The following is a 26767-nucleotide window of genomic DNA, read 5'->3' on the forward strand; positions in this document are numbered from 1 at the left end:
GGAAAGCCGGGCGTTATCGAGCCGTGGAATTGTATAATAGCATGTGAAATTGGTCCATACAGAGTTTATTTATTATTAAATTCAATTTTGATTAAATCTATAAACATCAGCTTAAAAAATAAAGTGATTTTGTGCTTCTCAGTGATCGTTCTTAACTTGGAGTTTAACATTTTTTAACTAAAGGATTTTTATGTATTTTGTGAATGATTGGGTATGTTTATATTGAATAATTAGACTCTCTAACATTAACTTATTCGTTGAAATTCATTACTTTTAATTAAATCTTTGTCTCTTATGCGTAATTAGGTTATAAACCTATGGTGGGCGATAAGCCAAGCCATTTAAACTTAGAAGATATTTGTATATTGCTTTATATTTTTTCAAAATTACGGAGTATAATATTAATAATGAATATATGAATGATGCGACGGTATCATGTGTAGTCTATTTTTATCAATTTCCTAAAGTGGATGGAGTCGGAAAGCCAAGCTAGCGACGTGTCTAATGGCGCTGACGGAAGAATTTCGCGCGCGATTGTGACGGATTCGTGGCATTTTTTCCGCCAGCTGATTCATGATTTTTCACATTTGATCGATGAACGATTAACTAACGTATATACTAGAATGCATATAATGCTAAAACAATAAATATTTTCCCGTAGTTACCCTTGAAAATCATTCCTGAAAAATATTCTCCCGCCAACCTCCAGGGGGCACGCCGAATTTACACCCTCGTAGAAACCGTATACTAATGATCATTATTACTAATTTTAGAATATGTGCTTTTTCATAAGAGTGTCTTGTGTTAGTTAGTAGTGTTGTAAGTGAATAATAATTATAAATATGTCCTCAATTTCGGTTGACAACTGACATAACCCTATTTTTAGTTAGTTCGTGACATGCGGTAATTTAATGATAATTTAATTAAAACTGTGATATTATATTCTTCTTTAGGTAGTGCATTATTAACAGATAATATATTTTAGCCAGTTGGTGCATCTCCAGTGAGCTAGATAGCCGTCACTATGGCACAGGCAGGGTATGTACAGCTAACCATATTTGTCAATATTTTGACCTTGATAAGCTTTATTTACACATTTTTTTTTTCGCAGATCTCCCTGTGAACCAGATGCTAAGAGACTGAATTTGAAAAGAAAAAGAAACTCCACTGATGATGAGGTATGTTGTATCTCTGCTGATTTTATTTGTAACACACCATATACTGACAACAGCTGATGATGTTTATAATATATTTATAGGCAGAGAATATGCCACCATTGAAGATATCACCTAGGTTAGATGATGAAGTGAATGAACAACCAGCATGTAATGTAGTGGTGGAGTCATCATCATGCTCCAGTGATGATGAAGGCTACCCAAACAGTGAACAACCCAGGAGTGTGTTTACAGACATAGATTATAATGCAGATAGTTACCTTAGTCCACCAAGTATACCTGAATTACCAAATTGTGTTCTAAGCCCCTTAGACAATGTGGCTAGAGGTGACTCCACACCACACTCAAACAAGAGAGCCAGGTATGTTATTCCCATATTCATGATAACTTTAATGTATTTAATATTCTTAAATTATGTGAAATAAATTGTATTTATACTTTAGGCCCAAATGGCTAAAAATTTTGAGAAACATGTCTGGAGTTTATTTTTGATTTGATTTAAATAGCTACATTTATTATTTCTAGTATTTATCATGTTTTTCAAATCAGATACTTTTGTATTGATGCATAATTAAAGCTACACAGATGTTCCCATGTATCAAATAATATTATTACAGTACAAGTAAGTTCCGTTGCCCTACACCTCCAAAACGGAAGTGTCCTCTGCCCAGCCTGTCTTGGGCTGATCCGGCGGATGTCTGGAGAAGCATGTGTGAATGTGACATAAAGTCATCCATGAGGAAGAGCCCTAACATGTTTGAAAACCATCCCTCTCTCCAGCCAAGGATGAGAGCAATTCTGCTTGATTGGCTCAATGAGGTAAATCAGATTCAAATACTCTTATGCTCTCTCTAGTTTATGGCAATTTGATTTAATGAGATTTGATACCAAAACCTCATTAATACTGATATATTTTGAATATATTAAGACATGCAAATTTATGCTTTACTGTCATATGAACTAGATAATTCATCTATAGGTCTTTAAAACTTGTGGTCATTTAAATTTCAAATAGAAATTGGACAATAATAGAAAGCTTAGTAAGTAATGTACATAGATTTAATTGATACATAGACACTACAAGGTAGAGCATAATATAACAATATTAAATATTGTTAGTTTACCTTAAGATAAATGTAGGTATTTTCTATAAGATAGATCATAATAAATATGGTGTTATTCCATGCTGCTTTGTCAAGAAGTGATCAGGTAAGACTTTTTTAAACATAGAGATATATTTTGCAAAAAAAAATACTTAGTACTTAGAGGGCAATGACCCGTTTTCGTCGCGTTCATTGACCCCACACTCAACCGTTTTGCCTATGCTTGCACATTTTTTGTACCTATTATGTTCATCTGCTTTTACGATTTTTTACAGTGTCATGATTTTAGTTTAAGAATATTATGAGTTCATAATGCCAATGACGATTTGCGATCTCTTTTAGGTGATATTTTTAGGTCTTATTTCGAGTTCGAGTGTATTATAGTAAAATAATTATCGTTCAAGGTCCGGCACGGTTTACGCGCGTCCCGATTTCATTTGTCAATCCATTCAAAGACCAAATGAGTGTAAAAAATTTTGGTCTGACGCGCCGACGTGGTGTGGGCTGATCTGACCAGATGCCAACACGTGAACCACTCTTGTCCACATCTATTATATATATTACTAGCTGACCCAGCAAACGTTGTATTGCCGATATTAAAATCGCGATACAAAAGTAACTGTTGATCGTAGATGGGTGAAAATTTGAAGTTGTATGTATTTTTTAATGCTGACTCATAATCAAGCTAATTAAAAAAAAATGTCAAAAAAAAAATTGGCGAAGACCACCCTTAACATTTAGGGGGATGAAAAATAGACGTTGTCCGATTCTCAGACCTTACCAATATGCACTCAAAATTTAATGAGAATCGGTCAAGCCGTTTCGAAGGAGTTTAACTACAAACACCGCGACATGAGAATTTTATATATTAGATATTTGGATTTTTTACTTTGATTTCTAATAAACATTTGATAGTTTCGAATCATACATCGAAGTTCGCGACTCGAATGGGGCCTCAGTGATTTTACAACCATTTAAGAATAATGCTATTATATTATTAAATTAATTAAAAAATTAAAAAAAAAAAATCATGTGGACCACCCTTAACATTTAGGCGGATGAAAAATAGATGTTGGCCGATTCTCAGACCTACTCAATATGCTCACAAAATTTAATGAGAATCGGTCACGCCGTTTCGGAGGAGTACGGGAACGAACATTGTGACACGAGAATTTTATATATAATATAATTTCCTTCATCAAACTTCTTCTTAACAAATTAATTCTTCAAATAAACTTTGTAAATGTATTATCGGGAACCTTCAAAATCTTCGTGTCGTAAGGGTTGCGTTATACTATCGCTCATACCAAGGACATATAAAAAGTTTTGTAACTGAAGATTTACATTAATTATTTAAAAAAAAATACGTTATTTTTAATGTCGGGATGAATATTTAAATAAAGAAATAATAACAGAATATTGGCATTAATTATTTAAAAAATGACATTATTTATTAATATCGGGATAAATACTTAAATATTTTTATAAACAAATGATAAAAATAATAATTGAAAATTCACATTTACTATGTAAAAAAATTACATTATTAGGTTAAATAACTTTAATTGACGTAAATTGTTATTGAAATTTGATTTCGTTCGTTATTCTTGTTCACACGTTGCGTAGTTTGAACTATGAAGGGTCTATAACGGTACGATATATAATTACGATTAGGGTGAATATTATTAAAGGTGTAACAGTTAACGCTCGGACTCAACACGACACTAGACCATTTGGCGAGTATTAGAATACAATAACTATGTATATATTATCTATACATATAAATAAAATTGGAGTGTCTGTTTGTAATATTGAAATTACTGTTTTTTACTACATACATACACCAAAATAAAATTGAAAAATGAAATGGCTGGACCGATTTTGACTGACTTTTATTGGCAGGTAGCTGATATAATAAGGAGTAACTTAGGCTACGTTTAGAAAAAAAAAATATTTCAGAAAAATAAAGTAATGTTGCAATGTCCAAGAAACAGTCTAACTCTAAAATATTAATATAACGTTTGCTGGGTCAGCTAGTATATATATATACTAGCTGACCGGACAGACGTTGTTCTGTACATAATAAGTAAAATACTGTTTTTTAATGAATAAGTCAATAATATTTCATAACATCAAGAATAATTTCGTAACATAATATGCCTCTTGTTGTTATAATGAAATTGTTTCACAGCACAACTGTCAAACAGTGCGTCAATAAATTCTCTCACAGAAAATATGTCCATACAAAACAAATATTGGAAATAAAAATAATTATGGGTCCCAAATCGAAATAAAAACTATCCTATCTCTCAAGTTGGACCAAACTGCACTCCATGAAGTAATACCCATTAAAATCCGTTATTTAGTTTAGGAGTCCATCGCGGACAAACAACGTGTCACGTAATTTATATATACTACTAGCTGCCCCGACAGACGTTGTTCTGTAGATATTAAAAAAACAACTGTTTTATATTTCAAAACATCAAAAATTATTTCGTAAATATGCTCCCTGTTGTTAGAATGAAATTGTTTCACAGTGGAACTGTCAAACCGTGCGTCACTAAATTCTCTCATAGAAAATATGTCCATACAAAACAAATATTGAAAATAAAAATATTTATGGGTCCCAAATCGAAATAAAAACTATCCTATCTCTCAAGTTGGACCAAACTGCACTCCATGAAGTAATCCCCAGTAAAATCCGTTCATTGTTGCCAAAAGCAGCATATGATATGCTTAAATTACACGTACCAGTATCTTCTACTGACTTGAAATTTAAGTATGTTACAGGTAGCGATATAATAAAAATCTTCAAATTAATTAACCTAAAAAATACAAAAGACCTATGGGGCCATTCGACTAATATTGTTAAATACATACTTGACATTATAGCACCTGAATTAGCAATAATATTTAATGAATGCATAGATGAGGGTGTGTTCCCTGACCTCATGAAATACAGCAAAGTTATACCTTTGTTTAAATCGGGCAGTTCTTTTGACCCTGCTAATTTCAGACCTATTTCAGTGCTGCCTGTTTTTAGTAAAATTTTTGAAAAACTTTTGCTTCAACAGCTACAAATGCATTTTTGTAAATTAATGAACAAAAATCAGTTTGGTTTCACTAGGGGTTTATCAACAATTAATGCGGGTACTAGACTCATTGAGCACATCTTTGACGCCTGGGAAGAGTCACAGGATGCATTGGGCATTTTTTGTGATTTGTCAAAATCATTTGACTGCGTCCACCATGAAACTTTACTCCTAAAACTAAAGCATTATGGAGTGAAAAATAGAGCCCTAAATCTGTTAAAATCATATTTAAGCGAAAGAGTTCAGATAGTCGATGTAAATGGCAAACGGTCTTCGGGTAAACCTGTGCGAATAGGTGTTCCACAGGGTTCTATTCTCGGTCCTTTCTTGTTTCTTATATATATTAACGATCTACCGTTTGTGGTAGATGATAGCCATGAGATTGTATTGTTTGCTGATGATACTTCACTTATTTTTAAAGTGAAGCGACGTGCGGATATTGATGACGAGGTAAGCAATGCACTCTCAAAGATAGTGCGTTGGTTTGAGACGAATAATCTGCACTTAAACAGTAAAAAAACAAAGTGTTTACGGTTCATTACACCAAACACAGCGGAGGTACAAACCAACGTACTTATAAATGACCAGAGATTGGAACTTGTGGACACTACGGTCTTCTTGGGTATCACGTTAGATAAAAAGCTTCAGTGGGGTCCACATATTACCCATCTAGCAGATAGACTCAGCTCTGCGGCATATGCAGTTCGAAAGATTAGAGAGTACACGAATGTTGCGACCGCTAGATTAGTGTACTTTAGTTATTTTCACAGCATCATGACGTACGGTATATTACTATGGGGTCATGCTGCTGACATTGATATAGTGTTTGCTCTGCAAAAGAGAGCTGTTCGTGCTATATATCAGCTTGGTTATAGACAGTCTCTCAAAGAAAAATTTAAAGAAATAAATATTATGACTGTTTATTGTCAGTACATTTATGAAAATTTAATATATGTTCACAAAAATCGTCACCTTTTTGCTCTTAATAGTGATTTTCATTATTATAACACTAGAAATAAGGGATTGCTTGTAACTAATTCTAGTAGGCTTCATAAGATACATAATAGCTTTAAGGGTAAATGTATACACTTCTACAATAAAGTCCCAGCCACTGTTCAGGCATTGTCTATAAATAAATTTAAATGTTTTATAAAAAAATGGCTCTGTCGTAAATCCTATTACTCCACTGCTGAATATCTAAATGATCGGACAGCCTGGGACTAGATTGTGATTATTTTATAGCAACTGTACAATATTGTATATTTTTATTGAAAAGAGCGCAAAAAAAAAGAATGCTGGGAGAGTTTCTTGCGCCGCTTCTTCTCTCTCAGAGCGCCATTTGTTTCCGAAGCGGTAGTAGTATCTAGTAGTATAAGAAATGACATCAAAAAGAATTCTAAAGGAATCAATTTTGAGAAAATAAATGCCTTTTATGCCTTTTATGCCTTTTATGCCTTTATTAGCTTAGGAGTCCATAGTGGACAAACAACGTGTCACGTAATTTATATATACAATTGTCATCCTGTTGAACTTTGGGTTTTTCGTATACAAGAAAATTATTAACTACACAAAATATTCCGTATATGGTGTGAGGTCTTTTAAGTATAAAAATACCTGTGCCAATCTTTGTATAGTTTTCGTTTTACGTATATATTATAAATGTTACTTTAGTTATTTTCATAGTATTATGTACTATGGTAAATAATTATGGAGCGATGCAGCCGATATTCATAAATACCATATTTGAGCTGCAGAAGAGAGCTATTTGCGCTATGCATAACCTAGGTCCTAAAAAAATTAAGAGATTTTTTTAAGAAATAGTCAAAATCAAAAATAAAAAACGGATGAAAAAATATTTATATAGCATTTTAGTGAATACAATTTCTAGGAATTCCCTTTTAGGTTTTCAGAACCGGAATTCTGCTCTTCCAATTATTGGAACCTAGCATTGTTAATGCTAGCATTTTTAGTAAATACATAAAGTACACAAATCAACTAATCTTAAACATTATTAAAAATTATTTTATAATTTAGTATACATTTGAAGGTTTTATTTGCGTGGCTCGCACTAAACTTGTAAACAAGATATTACGTATATGAAATAACTTGAACACTTGTTGTTATCTTCCCAAGAATGTGTGACTATGACCTAAGGTAATAATTTATAGTTTTTCGAACGATTTATCTAATATTTTAAATATTGTCTCTCATCGTATTCTTGATAATGTAATAATGTACAAATAAAATTTGAAAAACAAAATTTGGTTAGAGCACCGGCACGGAACGCCGGAGGTCGTGGGTTCGAGTCCCGCATCGTTCATAAAATTTTGTTTTTCAAATTTTATTTGGGTATAAATCCTAGAAGTGAGGGATATCACTTTAAATACATAACATAATGTAATAATATATTTACAGAATTATGCACATATGCGAATTTTCTAGAAACTGTGATAATAGTAATGTAACACCAGGAACAATCATAAACTTGTTATATACTACTCTCGGTTAAGTCGAGTTTATAAGTCTTGTTGGGCGATGTCATATGTTTTACAACATCTATCCCATAAAATGTAAAACATATATTTTGTTACGAAGTTAAAAGGATGCTTGAGAAACGTTACGTGGTAATTACTAGTGACATTCTGATGTCGGAGAATGAGAATGGAACGACTCCCTCCGGCTAATTAAAGATTTTTTTTTTAAGTAAAAGATGCCGGCCGACTTATTGCGCCCATTCTTCCTAGGTGTAAGGCATACCATTTTTGAATGGGTGGCTTTGAAGTTCAATAAGTGATATAAAATCACATTCTATATAAAAACTAGCTGACCCAGCAAACGTATTGCCGATATTAAAATCGCGATACAAAAGTAACTGTTGATCGTAGATGGGTGAAAATGGTTGAAGTTCTATGTATTTTTTAATGCTGACTCATAATCAAACAAATTTAAAAAAATGTCAAAAAAAATTGGCGAATACCACCCTTAACATTTAGGGGGATGAAAAATAGACGTTTAACTACAAACACCGCGACATGAGAATTTTTAATATTAGATTAATTAGAATATTTTACTAACAATATTTTAACATTCCAATATGAACGGGAAAACTGATGACGTAGTTAATCCCTACTTTGTGTAATCGGCAATATACTAACCTCGAAATGTTTTAAGCACGATCATTATTTTGTGTATCTTACGACATCTGTACGATATTTCATATTTGTCTCGTTGGCTTAATTATTGTTATACCTATAATTTGCAGTTGACATCATATTTTGTATGCGACAGATTCGATGAATCGAGTCTATGTAACAGATAGCTAAGCTGTCATCTTGTTAAAATATAGTGTCATTTACTAATATGAAGTACTCCGTAAAACTCCTCAGCTTTTTCCTCTGGGAAATATTAATATTATAATGTTGCCTTACTTGTATTGCAATCTAATTTAAATTGACACACTTTTTTACACAAATTATCTTGCCCCAAGTTAAGCTTTTAATATAGCCTGAGTTATGGGTTACAAGACAATGATATATTTAATACAATACATAAATTCATATAAACATACATAAATACATTTAAATATCCATGACTCGGAAAAAAACATCTATATTAATCATATAAATGCTTGCACCTACCGGGATTCGAACCCGGTACCTCTAGCTTAGTAGGTAGGATCGTTAACCACTCGGCTATACAGGTCGTCTAATTAACTTAGGGTAATAATTAATTCTACTTTAAACACTAGATAGACTAATTTTAGAATGTGTCCATTAACACTTCTTACGGCCGTTCCCAATATACAGTCTCTTACTTGAGATAAAACGAGACGAAACTATCGTTGACTTTTCTGTCCCAATAAACTTGTCGATGGGACGACGACCAGCGATAGAAGTTTGTATGGAAATTTCAATTCACGCGTCCCAATATAACGCGATAAGATTGGGACTTATCATTATATTGGGACTTATATCTGTCTGTAGTAATTTATATCTGTCTGTAGATAGTATATTGGGAACGGCCGTTAATGGTTCTATTAAGGCGAAGTCACGTTGTTCGTGTGTCATTCATAATTTCACTATTTTTATACTGTTTTACACTAATTCACTAACACTCCAATAGGTTTTGTTTGTTTTAGTCTTCTTACTATATCAGAGTTGCTATGGAGCTGGACTTTCACGTGATGATGAAGTCTATTTTGATGAGCTCCTCTGGTGCTCCTCTCCTTACTATGCTTTCTGGTGTTGGCTATAGATTTTCATTCTATGAAGAATATAATCTAGTCTCTGAAAATATATCAGACCGTTTGATGCTTAGTCCGTGAGGAATAGTTTATGGCGTGCTTTCTAGGCAATGTAAATAATTCAGTAATAAAATCCTGTTTACATCCCGTTGCCTCATATCTCTCACCTGATTGTAAGTGGTTGTATTACAACATATTAAAATGCGATATCGGTCAGAATTCTTGAAAAACCCAAAATCTAAAAATATAAGATTTTAACGCTCATTAGCCACTTTCATTAGCTGCGGTTCCTTCCAATCTGAAACACAAATCGTGCTTGCACTGCTTGGCACCAGAATAGGTCCAGTGGGAGGCTCCTTTGCAAAGGATGCCGGCTAGATTATGGGAAGCAGTAATGTGTAAGCATTACTGTGTTTCTGTTAAATGAGTTGTGTTTGGCAAATGAGATTTAACATCTAATGTCTCAAGGTGACGAGCGCAATTGTAGTGCCATTGAGAATTTTTGGGGTTTTTCAAGAATCCTTACCGGCACTGCATTGTAATGGGCAGAGCGTATCAATTACCATCAGCTGAACGTCCTGTTCGTCTTCTCGCCGCTGTTGTTACGATTTCCCTGGCATCCTGTACTGTAATTGTCTGGTATAATATTCTTTCACACATTTTATCAAAATCATCAACCATAATTAGAATATCTGGAATAATATCTTGATATGTCATTCACGAACAGCAAAACTCGAATGAATTTTCTTACGCAGTTCCTCCTCCTCCTGTAATTCCTCTAACACCAGACACGTGAAGTATAGCCCTTATAGTCAGCAATATATCATTTCCAGTCCTTTAATTTTAAATATTTGATGCGGTAAGGAAGGATGTTAAAATATTGTTTTGTCAAATATTCCTAATCTCTGACCCAATACTGACGATGTCAATTAACAGATTAAGCAGAGTTTATCAACAGGCCGTGCACTTTTATGCATTACGAACAAACATTTGATATCGATTAAACAATGTTTCAAACGAGTTAGCACACCATTAGGTATTATTATAATTAAATGTATTATCCAATGATTATCTTGACATTTATTTCATAATAATATAATAGATACATCGAAACAATTTGTTATGTTTTTAAAGCGATAACCCTCACTTCTGGGATTAATACACAAATAAAATTTGAAAACAGCACTCGCACGGAATGCGATAGGTCGCGGGTTTGTGTCCCGCATCGTTCATACAATTTTGTTTTCAAATTTTATTTGTGAGCTACATCGAAAATCTTATAACACGATTTCGTTGGGATATTCGATGGGAGCATTGGAGATTTTTTTTCGTTAAAATATTTCGCTCCTTTTGCTATAATTAAACTTAACGCTTTGATGGTATTGCACGATAATTTATATTTAAACAGTTTATTTTTGTATTACTTTGGTAAAATACTCTAATTGATTAAAAAGATTAGCCGTTGAATTTCTTTTATGTGCTTCTCAAGAGCTCTGCCTTTTCCGAACACGACTCTCGAACCGAACACGAACACGACACCATTCTCTAAGTGGTTCAATAATTATGCTTAAATATTTTTTTTATTACGAAAAGCAAACAACTACTTTTTCGCGTTGCGTAGAGTTACGGGTAGTTTTCCGAAGAGCTGCTAACCTGTTTCCTGCCGCCGAATTCCACCTTCGCACGACACGCCACAAGTTAGGATATCATCCCCACCATCTGGATGTGTGACGGTTCTCCACAGTGCGGTTTCCAAGGAGCTTTTTTCCACGTACTACATAGCTGTGGAATGAGCTTCCTTGTGCGGTGTTTCCGGGATTATACGTCATAGGTACCTTCATAAAAAAGGGCGTACACCTTTCTTAAAGGTCGGTAACGCTCCTGTGATTCCTCTGGTGTTGCAAGAGATCACTTAACACCAGGTGACCCATACGCTCGTTTGCCCTCCTATTCCATAAAAAAAAATACTTACAGAGTAGGAGAATAGTAGTAGGATAAAGAAATAACATATAAGACTAATAAAATTGTAGTCAGACACGCTATCCACATTTTACTATGTAAAAGTTTGAGGTATTCAATGCTAGGTACATAGGAAAAGTGTTTAAACAAGTTCTAATTGAAATTAAAGAGAAAAAAATAATGTTCTAAATTATAGCTGCTAATTGTTTAGTTGCGAGTAAATTAAATTAACAACATTTAAACAATTAGTAAACACTAAAAAGAAAACAGAAATTAATGTGTATTGCGAATTTCTAGACAAAAACATGGAACAAAGAGTTTGTAAACAATATGTTATGTTTTTGAAGTGATAACCCTCACTTCTAGGATTAATACATAAATAAAATTTCAAAAACAAAATTTTATGAACGATGCGGGATACGAACCCACGACATCCGGCGTTCCGTGCCGGTGCTCTAACCAACTAAGCTAACAGTTCGAGTACGGACGGCCTCGTTATAAAATTCTGTTTGTTTTGTTCAACTCTCAGGTTGTGGCTCCATCTACAGGATCTACTTTACAGTTGATAACCTGCTCAACCCCAATATTTGCATATTAGGAAATTGACTTGAGATGTCGCTCTTTCAAAGAGTTTGTCTTAAATTTTTCATCAATGAATATAATTTCTCGAATGGCATTACGGAGACACTGAAAATGTTACACAAAGGTAAGGGTGAATAACTTTAGCAAAAACACGTGCTTACGAGTGGTACAAAGCATTCAAAAGCGGATGAAATGCGCTGGAAGATTGGCATCGCCCTGGTAGACCATCAATCGTCAACTGAAGTTGATATCGCAAATGTTATAATAATAAAGTGTATGTAAATCCTTATTCATAAATAAGTTTGAGATAACTGCTGAACTCTTTCTACATATCACGAGTCGTATATATATCTAGCGTATCGTAAGTTTATTCACTGTTTCATTTTAAATAATCTCTTGAGTATGGAACATGTTGCCGCCCGTCTAGTCCCAAGACACCTGAAATTTTCTCTTAAAACTCTTAAAATCTCTTAAGAGTCGCTGAAGACATGCTAAAACAACGGAGTAGTATGTCAAAAATATAACTATAAAATTAAATTATAGCCAGAGGCTAAAATTTATATAAACAGTGTCAGTCCGCGGCGTCTGTCTGTCTGTTTGTTCGCAATAAACTCAATAAGTACTGCACCGATTTTTCACGCTGTTTTCACCAATAGCGTGGCTCTCGAGGAAGGTTTAAGTATAGAATTTGTTAAGTTTTTATGAACATATTTGTTGGAGGTGTCGGAAAAAGATAAGCTGCCTGGGAGCTTTGAATGAAAACTCTGTCTAAACCTTTTGCGATATAAAAAAACAATGTATGGTGGAATTATGTATCTTATATAGGGCCACAGAAAAGTCCGCGATGGCACATCTCTTACGGATACCACCTCTCAAACCTTAAAAAATTGGCAATTATAAAGCGGTATTATAAAAGCTGTTTTTGTTTACTGTTTGTGTACTGCAAGTACTATAGCTCTTAATAGTGATTTTCATTATTATAATACTAGAAATAAGGGATTGCTTGTAACAAATTCTAGTAGGCTTCATAAGATACATAATAGCTTTAAGGGTAAATGTATACACTTCTATAATAAAGTCCCAGCCACTGTTCAGGCATTATCTATAAATAAATTTAAATGTTTTATAAAAAAATGGCTCTGTCGTAAATCCTATTACTCCACTGCTGAATATCTAAATGATCGGACAGCCTGGGACAAGATTGTGATTATTTTATAGCGATAGAAATGACTGTACAATATTGTATATTTTTATTGAAAAGAGCGCAAAAAAAAGAATGCTGGGAGAGTTTCTTGCGCCGCTTCTTCTCTCTCAGAGCGCCATTTGTTTCCGAAGCGGTAGTAGTATCTAGTAGTTATTAGAAATGACATCCAAAAGAATTCTAAAGGAATCTGTTTTGAGAAAATAAATGCCTTTTTTTATATTATTCCTTATAATTTTATTACTACATAATGTTATAAAATCATTCACAAATACATTAACTTTGATAACACATTTCCGATCGCTTTAGATCATATTATTTCCGAATACTTACACCATTTCTTTTACTGACAGAACAGCGTCTGTCGGTTCAGCTTTTTATATCAAAGCGCTTTTGAATCGCTAAAAGTATTTTACTAATTCTAATAACAGAATCTACTATATGTTCGGAAAAAGTAGAGCTCGTGAGAAGAACATATAAGAAACTCAACAGCCACTCTTTTCAATCAAATAGAGTATTCAAAAGCGCTCAGTTAAATTATATTTGACTTGAAAAGTGCAGTGCTAGTAGTACCGGAACTAAATCAATCATTACTTTCCCAATATTCAAGTTTATTTCTGGCTACGGCAATACTAGTGGTTAGTTTGTGGTGGCATGGCCGGAAACAAACTATGATTACACACATTGTGTTATCATTCACAATTCTGATGCCCACGAATTATTAAACCTTTGTGTGAATATTAAATTTAGACTCACTGGTGACTAGTTGGTATTAAGCAATGACATTCTATATACATATAAGGACATAAAATTCGCAGTCTGATAGCGTAACGGATCCTTTACCAGTGGGAGGCTCCATTGCACAGGATGCCGGCTAGATTATGTGTACCACAACGACGCGTATTTCTGCCGTGAAGCAGTAATGTGTAAACATTATTGTTTCGGTCTGAAGGGCGACGTAGCTAGTGAAATAACTGAGCAAATGAGACTGAACATCTTACGAACGCAATTGTAGTGCCGTTCAGAATTTTTGGGCTATTCAAGAATCCTGAGCGGCTCTGCATTATAATGGGCAGGGTGTATCAAATACCATCAGCTGAATGTCTTGCTCGTCTCGTCCCGTATTTTCATAGAAAAAAAACTGAAAAGAGTTCTCCTTAGTCGTGTCAACTGCCACTGTCCAAATCGGCTTCTAAATTCAAAATTCGTAACCTGATCAGAATAAATGTTACATTGCTGCTTATTGAACAGGAATCTTTTAAGCAACTGGAGTTAATGCGGTAATGTATAGCAGTCGAAGTTTATTTTGGTGGAAGTTATTGCATGTTCCATATTTCGGCTTTGTTTTTATAAGACGTGATTTGTCTATATGTATAAGAACGTCATTGGTAATTAGTGTTGGCAAAAGGTAATGAAAAGAATATTCGAGAGTCGTAGCCGCTTTATTCGTAGCAACATTGTAGCAAAAAATTGCTACGATAAATTGCTGTTGGTGTGGATTTTCACGTTGTATGGGGGATTTCGGGTTTCGTATTAAATGTAAGCAACCTTTTTACTCAGACTACGCCGTCCTTCCATCAGCGGACTGTAGGTATCGTAAACAACACATTTTTGTATAGTTTTTTTAATGGAAAAGGAGGACAAACGAGTGTACCAGATTGTAGTGTTCAACGCCGCCATGGCTGCCACGCTTATAAACATCTCGCACAAGGCATCTCATTCTATAGTTTGGTTGTACGTGGAAGTTTCTTGAAAGCCGCAGTGTAGAGGAACGCCTGAGCAAGACATCCAAATGGTGGGGATGATATCCTCTATTGCTATATAAAAACAATCAAAACAGTTGATTGAAAGTAGGTATATCAAAATACAATACGTCAAATAATAAATTACAGTCGTGTATATATAGTGGCGAAATTTACCTTTGTATTCTAATGTTATTATAGCATTTTCTCATTTATACACGGATAACACTACATTTTTTTAAATTGGCAGCTAGATAAATTTCTCCCCCCGAAACTACCTGTATACTAAATTTCATTTAAATCGTTGGAGACGTTTCCTTTTTTTTTTCTTCGAGAGGAGTAAAACATTTACGTATTGAAGACTCCGAAACGGGGCCATATGTCGGGCTCGGGTGTAAACACCCCCTACCGACTAAAAACCTCCTCTGTGCTGATAGCCCTGACGGCTTTTACAGCGAAGCCGGGCGGGGGCCTTGGAGGCCGAAAGAGCCTCCGAGTTTCCGAGATTCAGATTATATATATACAAGAATTGCTCGTTTAAAGGTATAAGATAATAACTAATATGTCATCATTAGAAAATGTTAATACTATGTTAATAATATAAAATGTAATATAATATAGCAATGCTATTCATTTCAAATTAAATCAAAATTAACCGAGATGGCGATTTCCAATAACGCCGCCAAGCAAATTTAAAAATATTGTTGTTTTCACAACCATAGCCGTACAAGTAGTGTGTGATGTATAGTACGATTCAACCGAATCTATTTCTGCCGTGAAGCAGTAATGTGTAAGCATTACTGTGTTTCGGTCTGAAGCGCGCCGTAGCTAGTGAAATTACTGGGCAAATGAGACTTAACATCTTGTCTCAAAGTGACGAGCGCAGTTGTTGTGCCGCTCAGAATTTTTGGAGGTTTCAAGAATCCTGAGCGGCACTGCATTGTAATGGGCAGGGCGTATCATTTACCATCAGCTGAACGTCCTGCTCGTCTTGTCCCTTATTTTCATAAAAAAAAAGAATCTTTCGTATTCGATTTCGACTCGTACTTAATTAGTTTTTTATGTGCTTGCATGTGACTGACTATTGTTTCATATGATATTTAAACATTAAAATTTATATTTTAACTAGCGGACCCGTACACACATGTTAAATTTGAAAAATCGCTCCAGACCTTAGAAGAATATCACTAACATACGTAGGAGAATTATATGTCGACTGTATTGAGAATCTAAACTAATGTCAAATTCACTGGAACACTCAAAAAAATAAATCATCAAAATCGGTCCAGACATTTATGAGATAGTTCAATTGTGAATCTAAACCATCCTCGAATCTACTTAAACACACACACACACAATTTCATTCAAATCGGTCCAGCCGTTTAGGAGGAGTTCTCTGTCAATACACGTACATAATAATTATATATACCTACCTACTAGTGGACCCGACAGACGTTGTCATGTACACACGTCTTAACTTCGAAAAATCGGTCCAGCCGTTAGGAGGAGTTCACTAACATACACATGAGCAAGATAATTATATTATATGCCGGAATTGAAAATCTAAACCAATCTAAAATTCACTGAAACACAAAAAAAACATCAAAATGGGTCCAGCTTTTTAGGAGGTAGTTCAATTGTGAATCTAAACCATTCTCGAATTCACCATCGAAGACACACAGAAAGTTTCATTAAAATCGGTCAAGCCGTTTTGGAAGAGTTCAGTTACAACAGATGCACAAAATAAATACTAAGTTATAATAAAGATTATAATTTTATGCTCCTCCTTTTATTCCTGTGGGCTTGAAAATAGATGTTATAACTTAATATCAGGTGACTCGTGTAATGAGGTGACAAACGTACTCCAGTCTAAATAAAAAAAAGTTGCACAATTCGTCGCATTTTTGTTTGCAAGTTAAAGATAACGTAATGAGAACATTACATACTTATATAGATGAAAAATATAAAAATCGGCCATCTATCAAAGGTTTACAAACGAGTGTGAATAATATGAAGTGATCACCATCACCCACATACTTTGTAACATCATCATTCCACCTTCGCACGACACGCACAAGTTAGGATATCATCCCCACCATCTGAATGTGTGGCGGTCCTCCATAGTGTGGTTTTCAAGAAGCTTTCTTCCGCGTACTACAACGCTGTGGAATGAGCTTCCTTGTGCGGTGTTTCCGGGACGATACGACATGGGTACCTTCAAAAAAAGCGCGTACACCTTCCTTAAAGGCCGGCAACGCTCTTGTGATTCCTCTGGTGTTGCAAGAGAATGTGGGCGGCGGTGATCACTTAACACCAGGTGACCCGTACGCTCGTTTGTCCTCCTTTTCCATAAACATCAGAGGAAGCACAGAAGCGTTGCCGGCCTTTCTTGCCGGAAACGGAAGAAAGCTCATTCCATAGCTGTTGTGTAGTTAAGCGAAGCACACCAGCTGGTAATTAATTGTCTTTTGTGGGGCGATGTATATGCTTTTACAACAGGATCCCAGAAAATGTTCAAAACAAAAGTATTACGTTATTCAAAATAATTGTTAAAAAACGATTGTGTGGCTGCTCGTCTCGTCCCTTACTGTCATAAAAAAAATTAAATTGTTTGTTCAGGTATGCGACGTACATAAGATGCACAGAGAAACGTTCCACCTCACCGTGGATTACCTGGACCGGTATCTCACCGAGACGTTGGATGTGCAGAAGGGCAGCTTACAACTTATAGGTAAATATGGACGAAACAGACTAAGAATACACATGCAAAAAGTATCATTTGGTTACACATTAAAAAAAATGTAAAGAGGAAATTATAAAGACAGGTTAAGTATTTAATGTGGGAATTTTGTTTTGCTAAACTTCCCCTGATGTGTGCTAAACCTGTTTCTAAATATTTTCGAAATTGTTTATTTATATAAAAATAAAGTTTTAAATTTGACAGCGGTACTTCAAGCATAATTAATATCTCCTGCCCTTTATTTATAATCAATCAACTATGTTAATTATTAGAATTGATATTACATTACATGTTGATTACAAGAATTTCGTTCTTCCATTTTAAAATCTAAGTATATTTTACTTCAATTGCAGGGATAACATGTTTATTTATTGCGGCGAAAGTCGAAGAAGTATATCCGCCTAAGATCGGGGAGTTCGCTTATGTAACAGACGGCGCGTGCACGGTCGAGGAGATCCTATTAGAAGAGCGATTAATACTAAAGATACTGTCGTGGGACATCACGCCTATTACTATCAACAGTTGGTTGAATATCTACATGCAATTGGCCAGCGAGGGGAAAAGTGCCAAGAGGAGGCTCCTGGGCGAGAGAGATGTGGGAATCAACGCGCTGCGGGGCTACACGTTCGTGTTCCCGCAGTACTCCTCGCTGGAGTTCGTGGTTTGCGGACAGCTCGTGGATCTGGCAATCCTGCACGTGGATGTCAACAAGTTCCCATACAGTGCCGTCGCGGCCGCCGCCATCGCGCATTCCTTCAATAAAGAACTGGCTTTGAGGGTCTCAGGTAACTATCTATACACGACTGACGACCAAATAATGATCCATCAATTCATTGACATATTTTTATTTCGCATCGCACAAGCAATTACAAGTTATTTATGCAACTGTTGTGTAATAAGGGGTATACACGAACGTGGGTTTGTGGGCGATGGTAGTGTCACATGAGTGTTTTAATACCTAATTATCCAACAGTTGCATACAAGACTTTATCTACACTCATAATATGAATCCTCTATAAAAAGATTCTGAAACAGTTAGCTTACTGCTAACATTAAAAAAAGACAGTTGTTGTAATGAAATTCATTACAACACTCGTTTGGATGATGTAATCGTTACTAGGACATTGGGTGTTTTAATGTTGGCTATAATAAGCTAACTGTTTAATCTTTAATGGAGGATTTAAAGCATGGGTGTACATAAAAAATATTACATTACATTTGCATAAAACAAAAACAAAGGGAAAATCAAATAAAATTTTACTCACCAAAAACGCTTTTAAAAACTAAACTAATTATAAATTTATAAGAGTGGGGGTACTTTCAATGTAATTTTAGTGAAAAAAAAATAGTAGTTCAACTATTGATGTAGGGTACCGCTTAGCATATACTGCAGCAGGCGCTACATCGCTCATTTTTCGTAGCGGAACCTATTGCAACGCAACTCGCGACGTGCTTTGAATATAATTTTAGGAATAAAGTACAATAAAATACTCATAAATAGCGAATACACACATTAAAAGAAAATATACAAAAATAATAAACAAATCTTACCCTATGAATCGGTAAGAACGAACTAATTTATATTAGTTGCGCTTATATAACAAGCCACATAATGCAGAATTTTACTCTTTCATAATCGAAGATAATAATTTATATTAAAATTTTAAAGTATGTATGGAGGAACTGTCCCTGACGGGGGGTGGTATATTATTCCAACACTTGGTGGCAGCTTATCGAAAGCTTTCATGAAAAGCTTCAGAGGTACTACATATCATCTCATTGTGTGATGTCTTCTAACGCATTTATCACGGGGTGTGTTCCGAAACTGTTGGAACCAAATTTGCATGCCACAATCATATTGCCGTCTGGCATTCTACAACCACGAATTTTGCGAGGGAGTTCTTGCTTCACACTTCGCAAATTGGTGGAATCGATTACCGTCTACAGTTTTTCCAAAATCGGTACGACTTAGGAACCTTCAATCTTAGAGTATATTCCGAACTTAAGGCCTGGCAACGCATCCCTTGACCTTTGGAGTGTCGGATGTCCATCGGCGGCGCTAATACAATTCTGACAAACAAATGTGTAAAAGTATGACCACAGTCAGTGAACAACGATGTCAGTTATAAACCTAACCTCTCCTTTTGTTCTTATGTTAATATGTACTTTGACGTCATGACCCATAACTACCCAGCACTCAAAACTGACAGACGTTTAACATTTCCACGTCACTTGAAAAACATTTCTGAATGGTTTTATCAAACAGTTAGCTTATTGCCAACATTAAAACACCCAATGTCCTAATAACCATTACATCATCCAAACGAGTGTTGTACTGAATTTCATAACAACACTCCTTTGTTTTTTTTCGATACCTTCATGCGCAAAGAGTTTCAAGAGACAGCCACATTCGTATTGTTCGATGCGTGGTAACTGTATGAATTTCAAAAAAGGAACATTTTCGTTTACGTGCGTTCCACACTATCAGAACGTCGCGCGCCGTAATTAATGTAGGTTATTCGAATCCCCACCATTTTTCTTGAAAATATTAGCTATTCAAGTTTTGACAGCACACCGCCGGATATTTTAAACGCTGCAAAAGAACATAATATTCAAGTGAATTTTAGTAATTGAACTATACAAAATGTTAAATACTACTAAAAATAAATAATTATTTCATTAATACTTAGTTTATTTGTATATAATCAGTAATGCCATCCATTACTGATTATATACATATATATTAGGTTACTACTAGGACTGGCTGTTTTAATGTTAGCAGTAAGCTAACTGTTTCAGAATCATTAAGAGGATTCATATTCTGGGTGTAGATAAAGTCTTGTATGCAACAGTTGATAATTAGGTATTAAAATACTCATTGGATTTAATACACCATATAACACAACAGTTGCATAAATAAGTATTACTTTACATACACAATCATAGTCTCACACACACACACACACACACCCACAATGGCTGCTCATGATTGAGACGCATCACCAATCAACGCACTTCCTTAACGTCTCCACGTAAGTCTTAATATTTAAAGTAGTATAGTTCAGTTATATGTATACAGATACGATTTTACTATGTTTTTATTAATATTATGAATTGATAACAAAGTAATGATATGTGTGTAATGGTATATGTGTATTAGTAAAAGTGTATATAACGAACAAATTAGGTATAATTTATTACGACAGCACCCTCCATCTTCGCTAGAACAACTATGCATAGAAGTCAAACTGCCTGGTATAAACATAGCCCTAGCCACAGTCTACAGGCCTAAAAACATTTCTGTACTGGAGACGCTCGATGGCCTTGGCGAGTCCCTAAACTCCGTGTCGCATTGTGATTTCATGTGTGTTCTTAGTGATCTTAATATTGATGTTACTAGCGAAGACTCACCAAAAGAAAAAGAACTTAAAAACTTCTATTTTCACCACAGTCTTTCACAACTAGTCAATGAGCCGACAAGAATCACCGATCTGTCCCAAACTATTCTTGATCTGATCATAACAGATAAACCTTTAAAATGCAAAAATGTAAAGGTAATACATAACCACTGTTTTAGCGACCATGCATTGATCCTAGTTGACTTTGAAATAAGGAATCCTAAAGTAAACAAACTCGTTCGATTCACAAGAATTACACAACATAGATCTTTCACACAGGATCTGAAAAATATCCGTTGGGACTCGATTAATACTCATAATGGTGTAAATGAAATGATTGATATTTTTACCAGATACGTTACAAGTTTATTTGACCTTCACGCTATGATACATAAATCAATTTTAAGAAATAACTCTAAACCCTGGATAACGGTCATGATTTAATTTATGATGACGTTACGAGACGAAGCTTTAACAAACGCACTGAACAAAAAAGATAGAGCTCTAAAAACTTTTATCGGAATAATGGGAAGAAAACTTGGTAACTGCAAGCATAGAACGAGAAAAAGGGCGTATTTTAATCACTGTATTAACAATAACCTAACCAAGCCAGCAGCCCTATTGTGGAAAAATATAAAAAAAACTATTCAGCTTAGTAGCGCACAAGAAAATATAGTTCCTGATCATCTTAACGATCCAAACAAAATAAATGAGCATTTTCTGATCCTACCAGCCGATATTAAAACATACGCAGATATCACACACCCATCATTGACACCCTCAATTTGAAACCAACGACAGAAATAGAGATCAAAAAATTATTATGAATATCAAGTGAAACACGTCAGGTATTGTTTGCCTAAATATAGAAATGCTAAAACTAACTCTTGATGTGACCCTTCCTATTATAACAAGAATAATTAATAAGTCCATCGAAACCAGCACATTTCCATCTTGCTGTAAGAAAGCGATCGTAAGACTATATCCGAAGAAGAACTGTGTTACTGAACTGAAAAATCTCCGCCCAATTTGAATGCTGCCCGTGCTGTCTAAAGTCCTGGAAAAAGTTATACTAAATCAATCAAGTTTAGAAAGCAAATGGTGGTAATTGAAGGGAAAAATGGTGATAAGAGTTTCTCAACCTTAAGACCGCTAGAAAGAGGCGTGCCGCAGGGCTCTTTATTAAGCCCTATTTATTCACCATATTTACAGCTGACTTACGCAACAATATTAAACATTGCAAATACCATCTTTATGCAGACGATACACAGTTGTACTACTCTTTCGATAAAAAAGACGATCTTAGAAATATCCCATCGGAGAATGTCCTGAAGCCTGGTCCTAAACCCTACAAAATCTCAAATGATAGTCCTAGGAACGAAAACCCAAATTAGTGCAGTGTTGGAAAGTAGCCTGGACATAAAAATTGACAACATGGTCTTAGAACGGGTAACTTTGGAGTTCTACTGGATGGTGAACAAAAGTTTGTGGAACACGTGAATACTTAAATTAGAACAGCTTTTTTTGTTAAATTAAAGACCTTGTATCAAATTACAAACTATCTAAAAGAAGATTTGCGTTTACTTCTGTGCGAGACTGTGGTACTATCGCAGTTTAATTACTGTAGCTCCTTCTATGGGCCGAGGTTGACCGCTAGCGCAGAGAGGGCAATACAGAGAGTGCAAAACTCATGTGTTCGCTTTTGTTTCAACATACCCAGGAAAGCATATATAACTCCCTACTTGAATAGCAAAGGCATCCTGAACATGAGTGGAAGAAGACAACTTCACTATCCTTGTTTAACTCAAAAGGTTATTTGGAACAAGAAGCCTGAATATTTATTTGAAAAGCTTCGTTGGGTGAAAGATTTCACCGTAGAACACATCTTGCGTTCAAACAGACAACCCGGCCTGATAATCCCTAAGCATAAACAGTTCGGTTTAGGGGATCTTTCAGGTTCTCTGCAGCAAAAATATGGAATGACTTACCTCCTCCTCTAAAGAAACAAATGAGTGTCGAGTCCTTTAAAAAAAATACCGTTTTGCTCTACTAAAAAAGCAACGTCCTGCAGAGAAATTGAACCACATCCACTAGAAATATCTTTCTCTAAAATATTTTTTCTGTGTACGGACATAAACACACGCCCACACTCACGCACACACACACACTTACATACATTTTTCAAGGGTAATCAGAACACTTTTTTTTAAATATTACATTTTATAAAAAAAATATAGCTTAAGTAGGTAATTGGAGAGCCACAATACATACACTTCCACTCAACACCTTATGGAGGAGGTGATGGCTGAAAAACAGCGCTGCATGGAAACATAATAAATCATAACAAATCCATAATTCTATGTCAGGTGAAGCTTAGCCTTTTTCTTTTGCCTTTTGTTTCATCCTGTATCCTATTTCTTCGTTTTATATTTGTAATGTTTTGTATGGCAATAAAGAATTTATTATTATTATTATAGATGCGCAATAGTATAGTATAGTCTAAGAGCGTAAACTCAACCAACAATCTGTTCATCAACCCAACAAACTGTTGTAACAGTTTCGCGAGATATATTTAAGTAACAACTGTGCATATATTTATGATGAAATAACTTGAAAAAAAAACGTATGTATTCGTCGCAGGGTACAGCTGGGAGGCGCTGCAGCCGTGCTACAGCTGGATGGCGTCGTGTGCGGGGGCGGTGCGGAGTGCGGGCGGCGCGGGCGTGGTGCGCGGCGCGGACGGCGAGCACGTGCAGCGGGCGGGCGGCCTCGACCTCATCTGTCCCGACCTCAACCTGGACGAGAGCCACCGCATACAGGCGCACAACGTCACGCTCGACATGTTTGTGAGTACACCGCGACACCGACACACCGCAGACACCGCACTTCTATTGGGCGTGGTGCGCGGCGCGGACGGCGAGCACGTGCAGCGGGCGGGCGGCCTCGACCTCATCTGTCCCGACCTCAACCTGGACGAGAGCCACCGCATACAGGCGCACAACGTCACGCTCGACATGTTTGTGAGTACACCGCGACACCGACACACCGCAGACACCGCACTTCTATTGGGCGTGGTGCGCGGCGCGGACGGCGAGCACGTGCAGCGGGCGGGCGGCCTCGACCTCATCTGTCCCGACCTCAACCTGGACGAGAGCCACCGCATACAGGCGCACAACGTCACGCTCGACATGTTTGTGAGTACACCGCGACACCGACACACCGCAGACACCGCACTTCTATTGGGCGTGGTGCGCGGCGCGGACGGCGAGCACGTGCAGCGGGCGGGCGGCCTCGACCTCATCTGTCCCGACCTCAACCTGGACGAGAGCCACCGCATACAGGCGCACAACGTCACGCTCGACATGTTTGTGAGTACACCGCGACACCGACACACCGCAGACACCGCACTTCTATTGGGCGTGGTGCGCGGCGCGGACGGCGAGCACGTGCAGCGGGCGGGCGGCCTCGACCTCATCTGTCCCGACCTCAACCTGGACGAGAGCCACCGCATACAGGCGCACAACGTCACGCTCGACATGTTTGTGAGTACACCGCGACACCGACACACCGCAGACACCGCACTTCTATTGGGCGTGGTGCGCGGCGCGGACGGCGAGCACGTGCAGCGGGCGGGCGGCCTCGACCTCATCTGTCCCGACCTCAACCTGGACGAGAGCCACCGCATACAGGCGCACAACGTCACGCTCGACATGTTTGTGAGTACACCGCGACACCGACACACCGCAGACACCGCACTTCTATTGGGCGTGGTGCGCGGCGCGGACGGCGAGCACGTGCAGCGGGCGGGCGGCCTCGACCTCATCTGTCCCGACCTCAACCTGGACGAGAGCCACCGCATACAGGCGCACAACGTCACGCTCGACATGTTTGTGAGTACACCGCGACACCGACACACCGCAGACACCGCACTTCTATTGGGCGTGGTGCGCGGCGCGGACGGCGAGCACGTGCAGCGGGCGGGCGGCCTCGACCTCATCTGTCCCGACCTCAACCTGGACGAGAGCCACCGCATACAGGCGCACAACGTCACGCTCGACATGTTTGTGAGTACACCGCGACACCGACACACCGCAGACACCGCACTTCTATTGGGCGTGGTGCGCGGCGCGGACGGCGAGCACGTGCAGCGGGCGGGCGGCCTCGACCTCATCTGTCCCGACCTCAACCTGGACGAGAGCCACCGCATACAGGCGCACAACGTCACGCTCGACATGTTTGTGAGTACACCGCGACACCGACACACCGCAGACACCGCACTTCTATTGGGCGTGGTGCGCGGCGCGGACGGCGAGCACGTGCAGCGGGCGGGCGGCCTCGACCTCATCTGTCCCGACCTCAACCTGGACGAGAGCCACCGCATACAGGCGCACAACGTCACGCTCGACATGTTTGTGAGTACACCGCGACACCGACACACCGCAGACACCGCACTTCTATTGGGCGTGGTGCGCGGCGCGGACGGCGAGCACGTGCAGCGGGCGGGCGGCCTCGACCTCATCTGTCCCGACCTCAACCTGGACGAGAGCCACCGCATACAGGCGCACAACGTCACGCTCGACATGTTTGTGAGTACACCGCGACACCGACACACCGCAGACACCGCACTTCTATTGGGCGTGGTGCGCGGCGCGGACGGCGAGCACGTGCAGCGGGCGGGCGGCCTCGACCTCATCTGTCCCGACCTCAACCTGGACGAGAGCCACCGCATACAGGCGCACAACGTCACGCTCGACATGTTTGTGAGTACACCGTGACACCGACACACCGCAGACACCGCACTTCTATTGGGCGTGGTGCGCGGCGCGGACGGCGAGCACGTGCAGCGGGCGGGCGGCCTCGACCTCATCTGTCCCGACCTCAACCTGGACGAGAGCCACCGCATACAGGCGCACAACGTCACGCTCGACATGTTTGTGAGTACACCGCGACACCGACACACCGCAGACACCGCACTTCTATTGGGCGTGGTGCGCGGCGCGGACGGCGAGCACGTGCAGCGGGCGGGCGGCCTCGACCTCATCTGTCCCGACCTCAACCTGGACGAGAGCCACCGCATACAGGCGCACAACGTCACGCTCGACATGTTTGTGAGTACACCGCGACACCGACACACCGCAGACACCGCACTTCTATTGGGCGTGGTGCGCGGCGCGGACGGCGAGCACGTGCAGCGGGCGGGCGGCCTCGACCTCATCTGTCCCGACCTCAACCTGGACGAGAGCCACCGCATACAGGCGCACAACGTCACGCTCGACATGTTTGTGAGTACACCGCGACACCGACACACCGCAGACACCGCACTTCTATTGGGCGTGGTGCGCGGCGCGGACGGCGAGCACGTGCAGCGGGCGGGCGGCCTCGACCTCATCTGTCCCGACCTCAACCTGGACGAGAGCCACCGCATACAGGCGCACAACGTCACGCTCGACATGTTTGTGAGTACACCGCGACACCGACACACCGCAGACACCGCACTTCTATTGGGCGTGGTGCGCGGCGCGGACGGCGAGC

General features: G+C 38.3%; 1 protein-coding gene across 1 annotated transcript; it reads left to right on the forward strand.

Annotated features, from left to right (window-relative positions):
- Positions 1 to 143: 143 nt before the first annotated feature.
- Positions 144 to 24080, forward strand: LOC126976298 (G1/S-specific cyclin-E; the record flags this gene model as incomplete). The annotated part of the gene is made up of 8 exons (XM_050824568.1): positions 144 to 211; positions 986 to 1038; positions 1112 to 1178; positions 1259 to 1536; positions 1793 to 1994; positions 17717 to 17828; positions 18191 to 18523; positions 24004 to 24080. Coding segments are annotated over exons 2-8 (1083 nt in total), but the record flags the coding sequence as incomplete, so codon positions are not given.
- Positions 24081 to 26767: the final 2687 nt, after the last annotated feature.

Source organism: Leptidea sinapis, chromosome 40 (genome assembly GCF_905404315.1).
Source record: "Leptidea sinapis chromosome 40, ilLepSina1.1, whole genome shotgun sequence".
Taxonomy (NCBI): Eukaryota; Metazoa; Arthropoda; class Insecta; order Lepidoptera; family Pieridae; genus Leptidea; species Leptidea sinapis.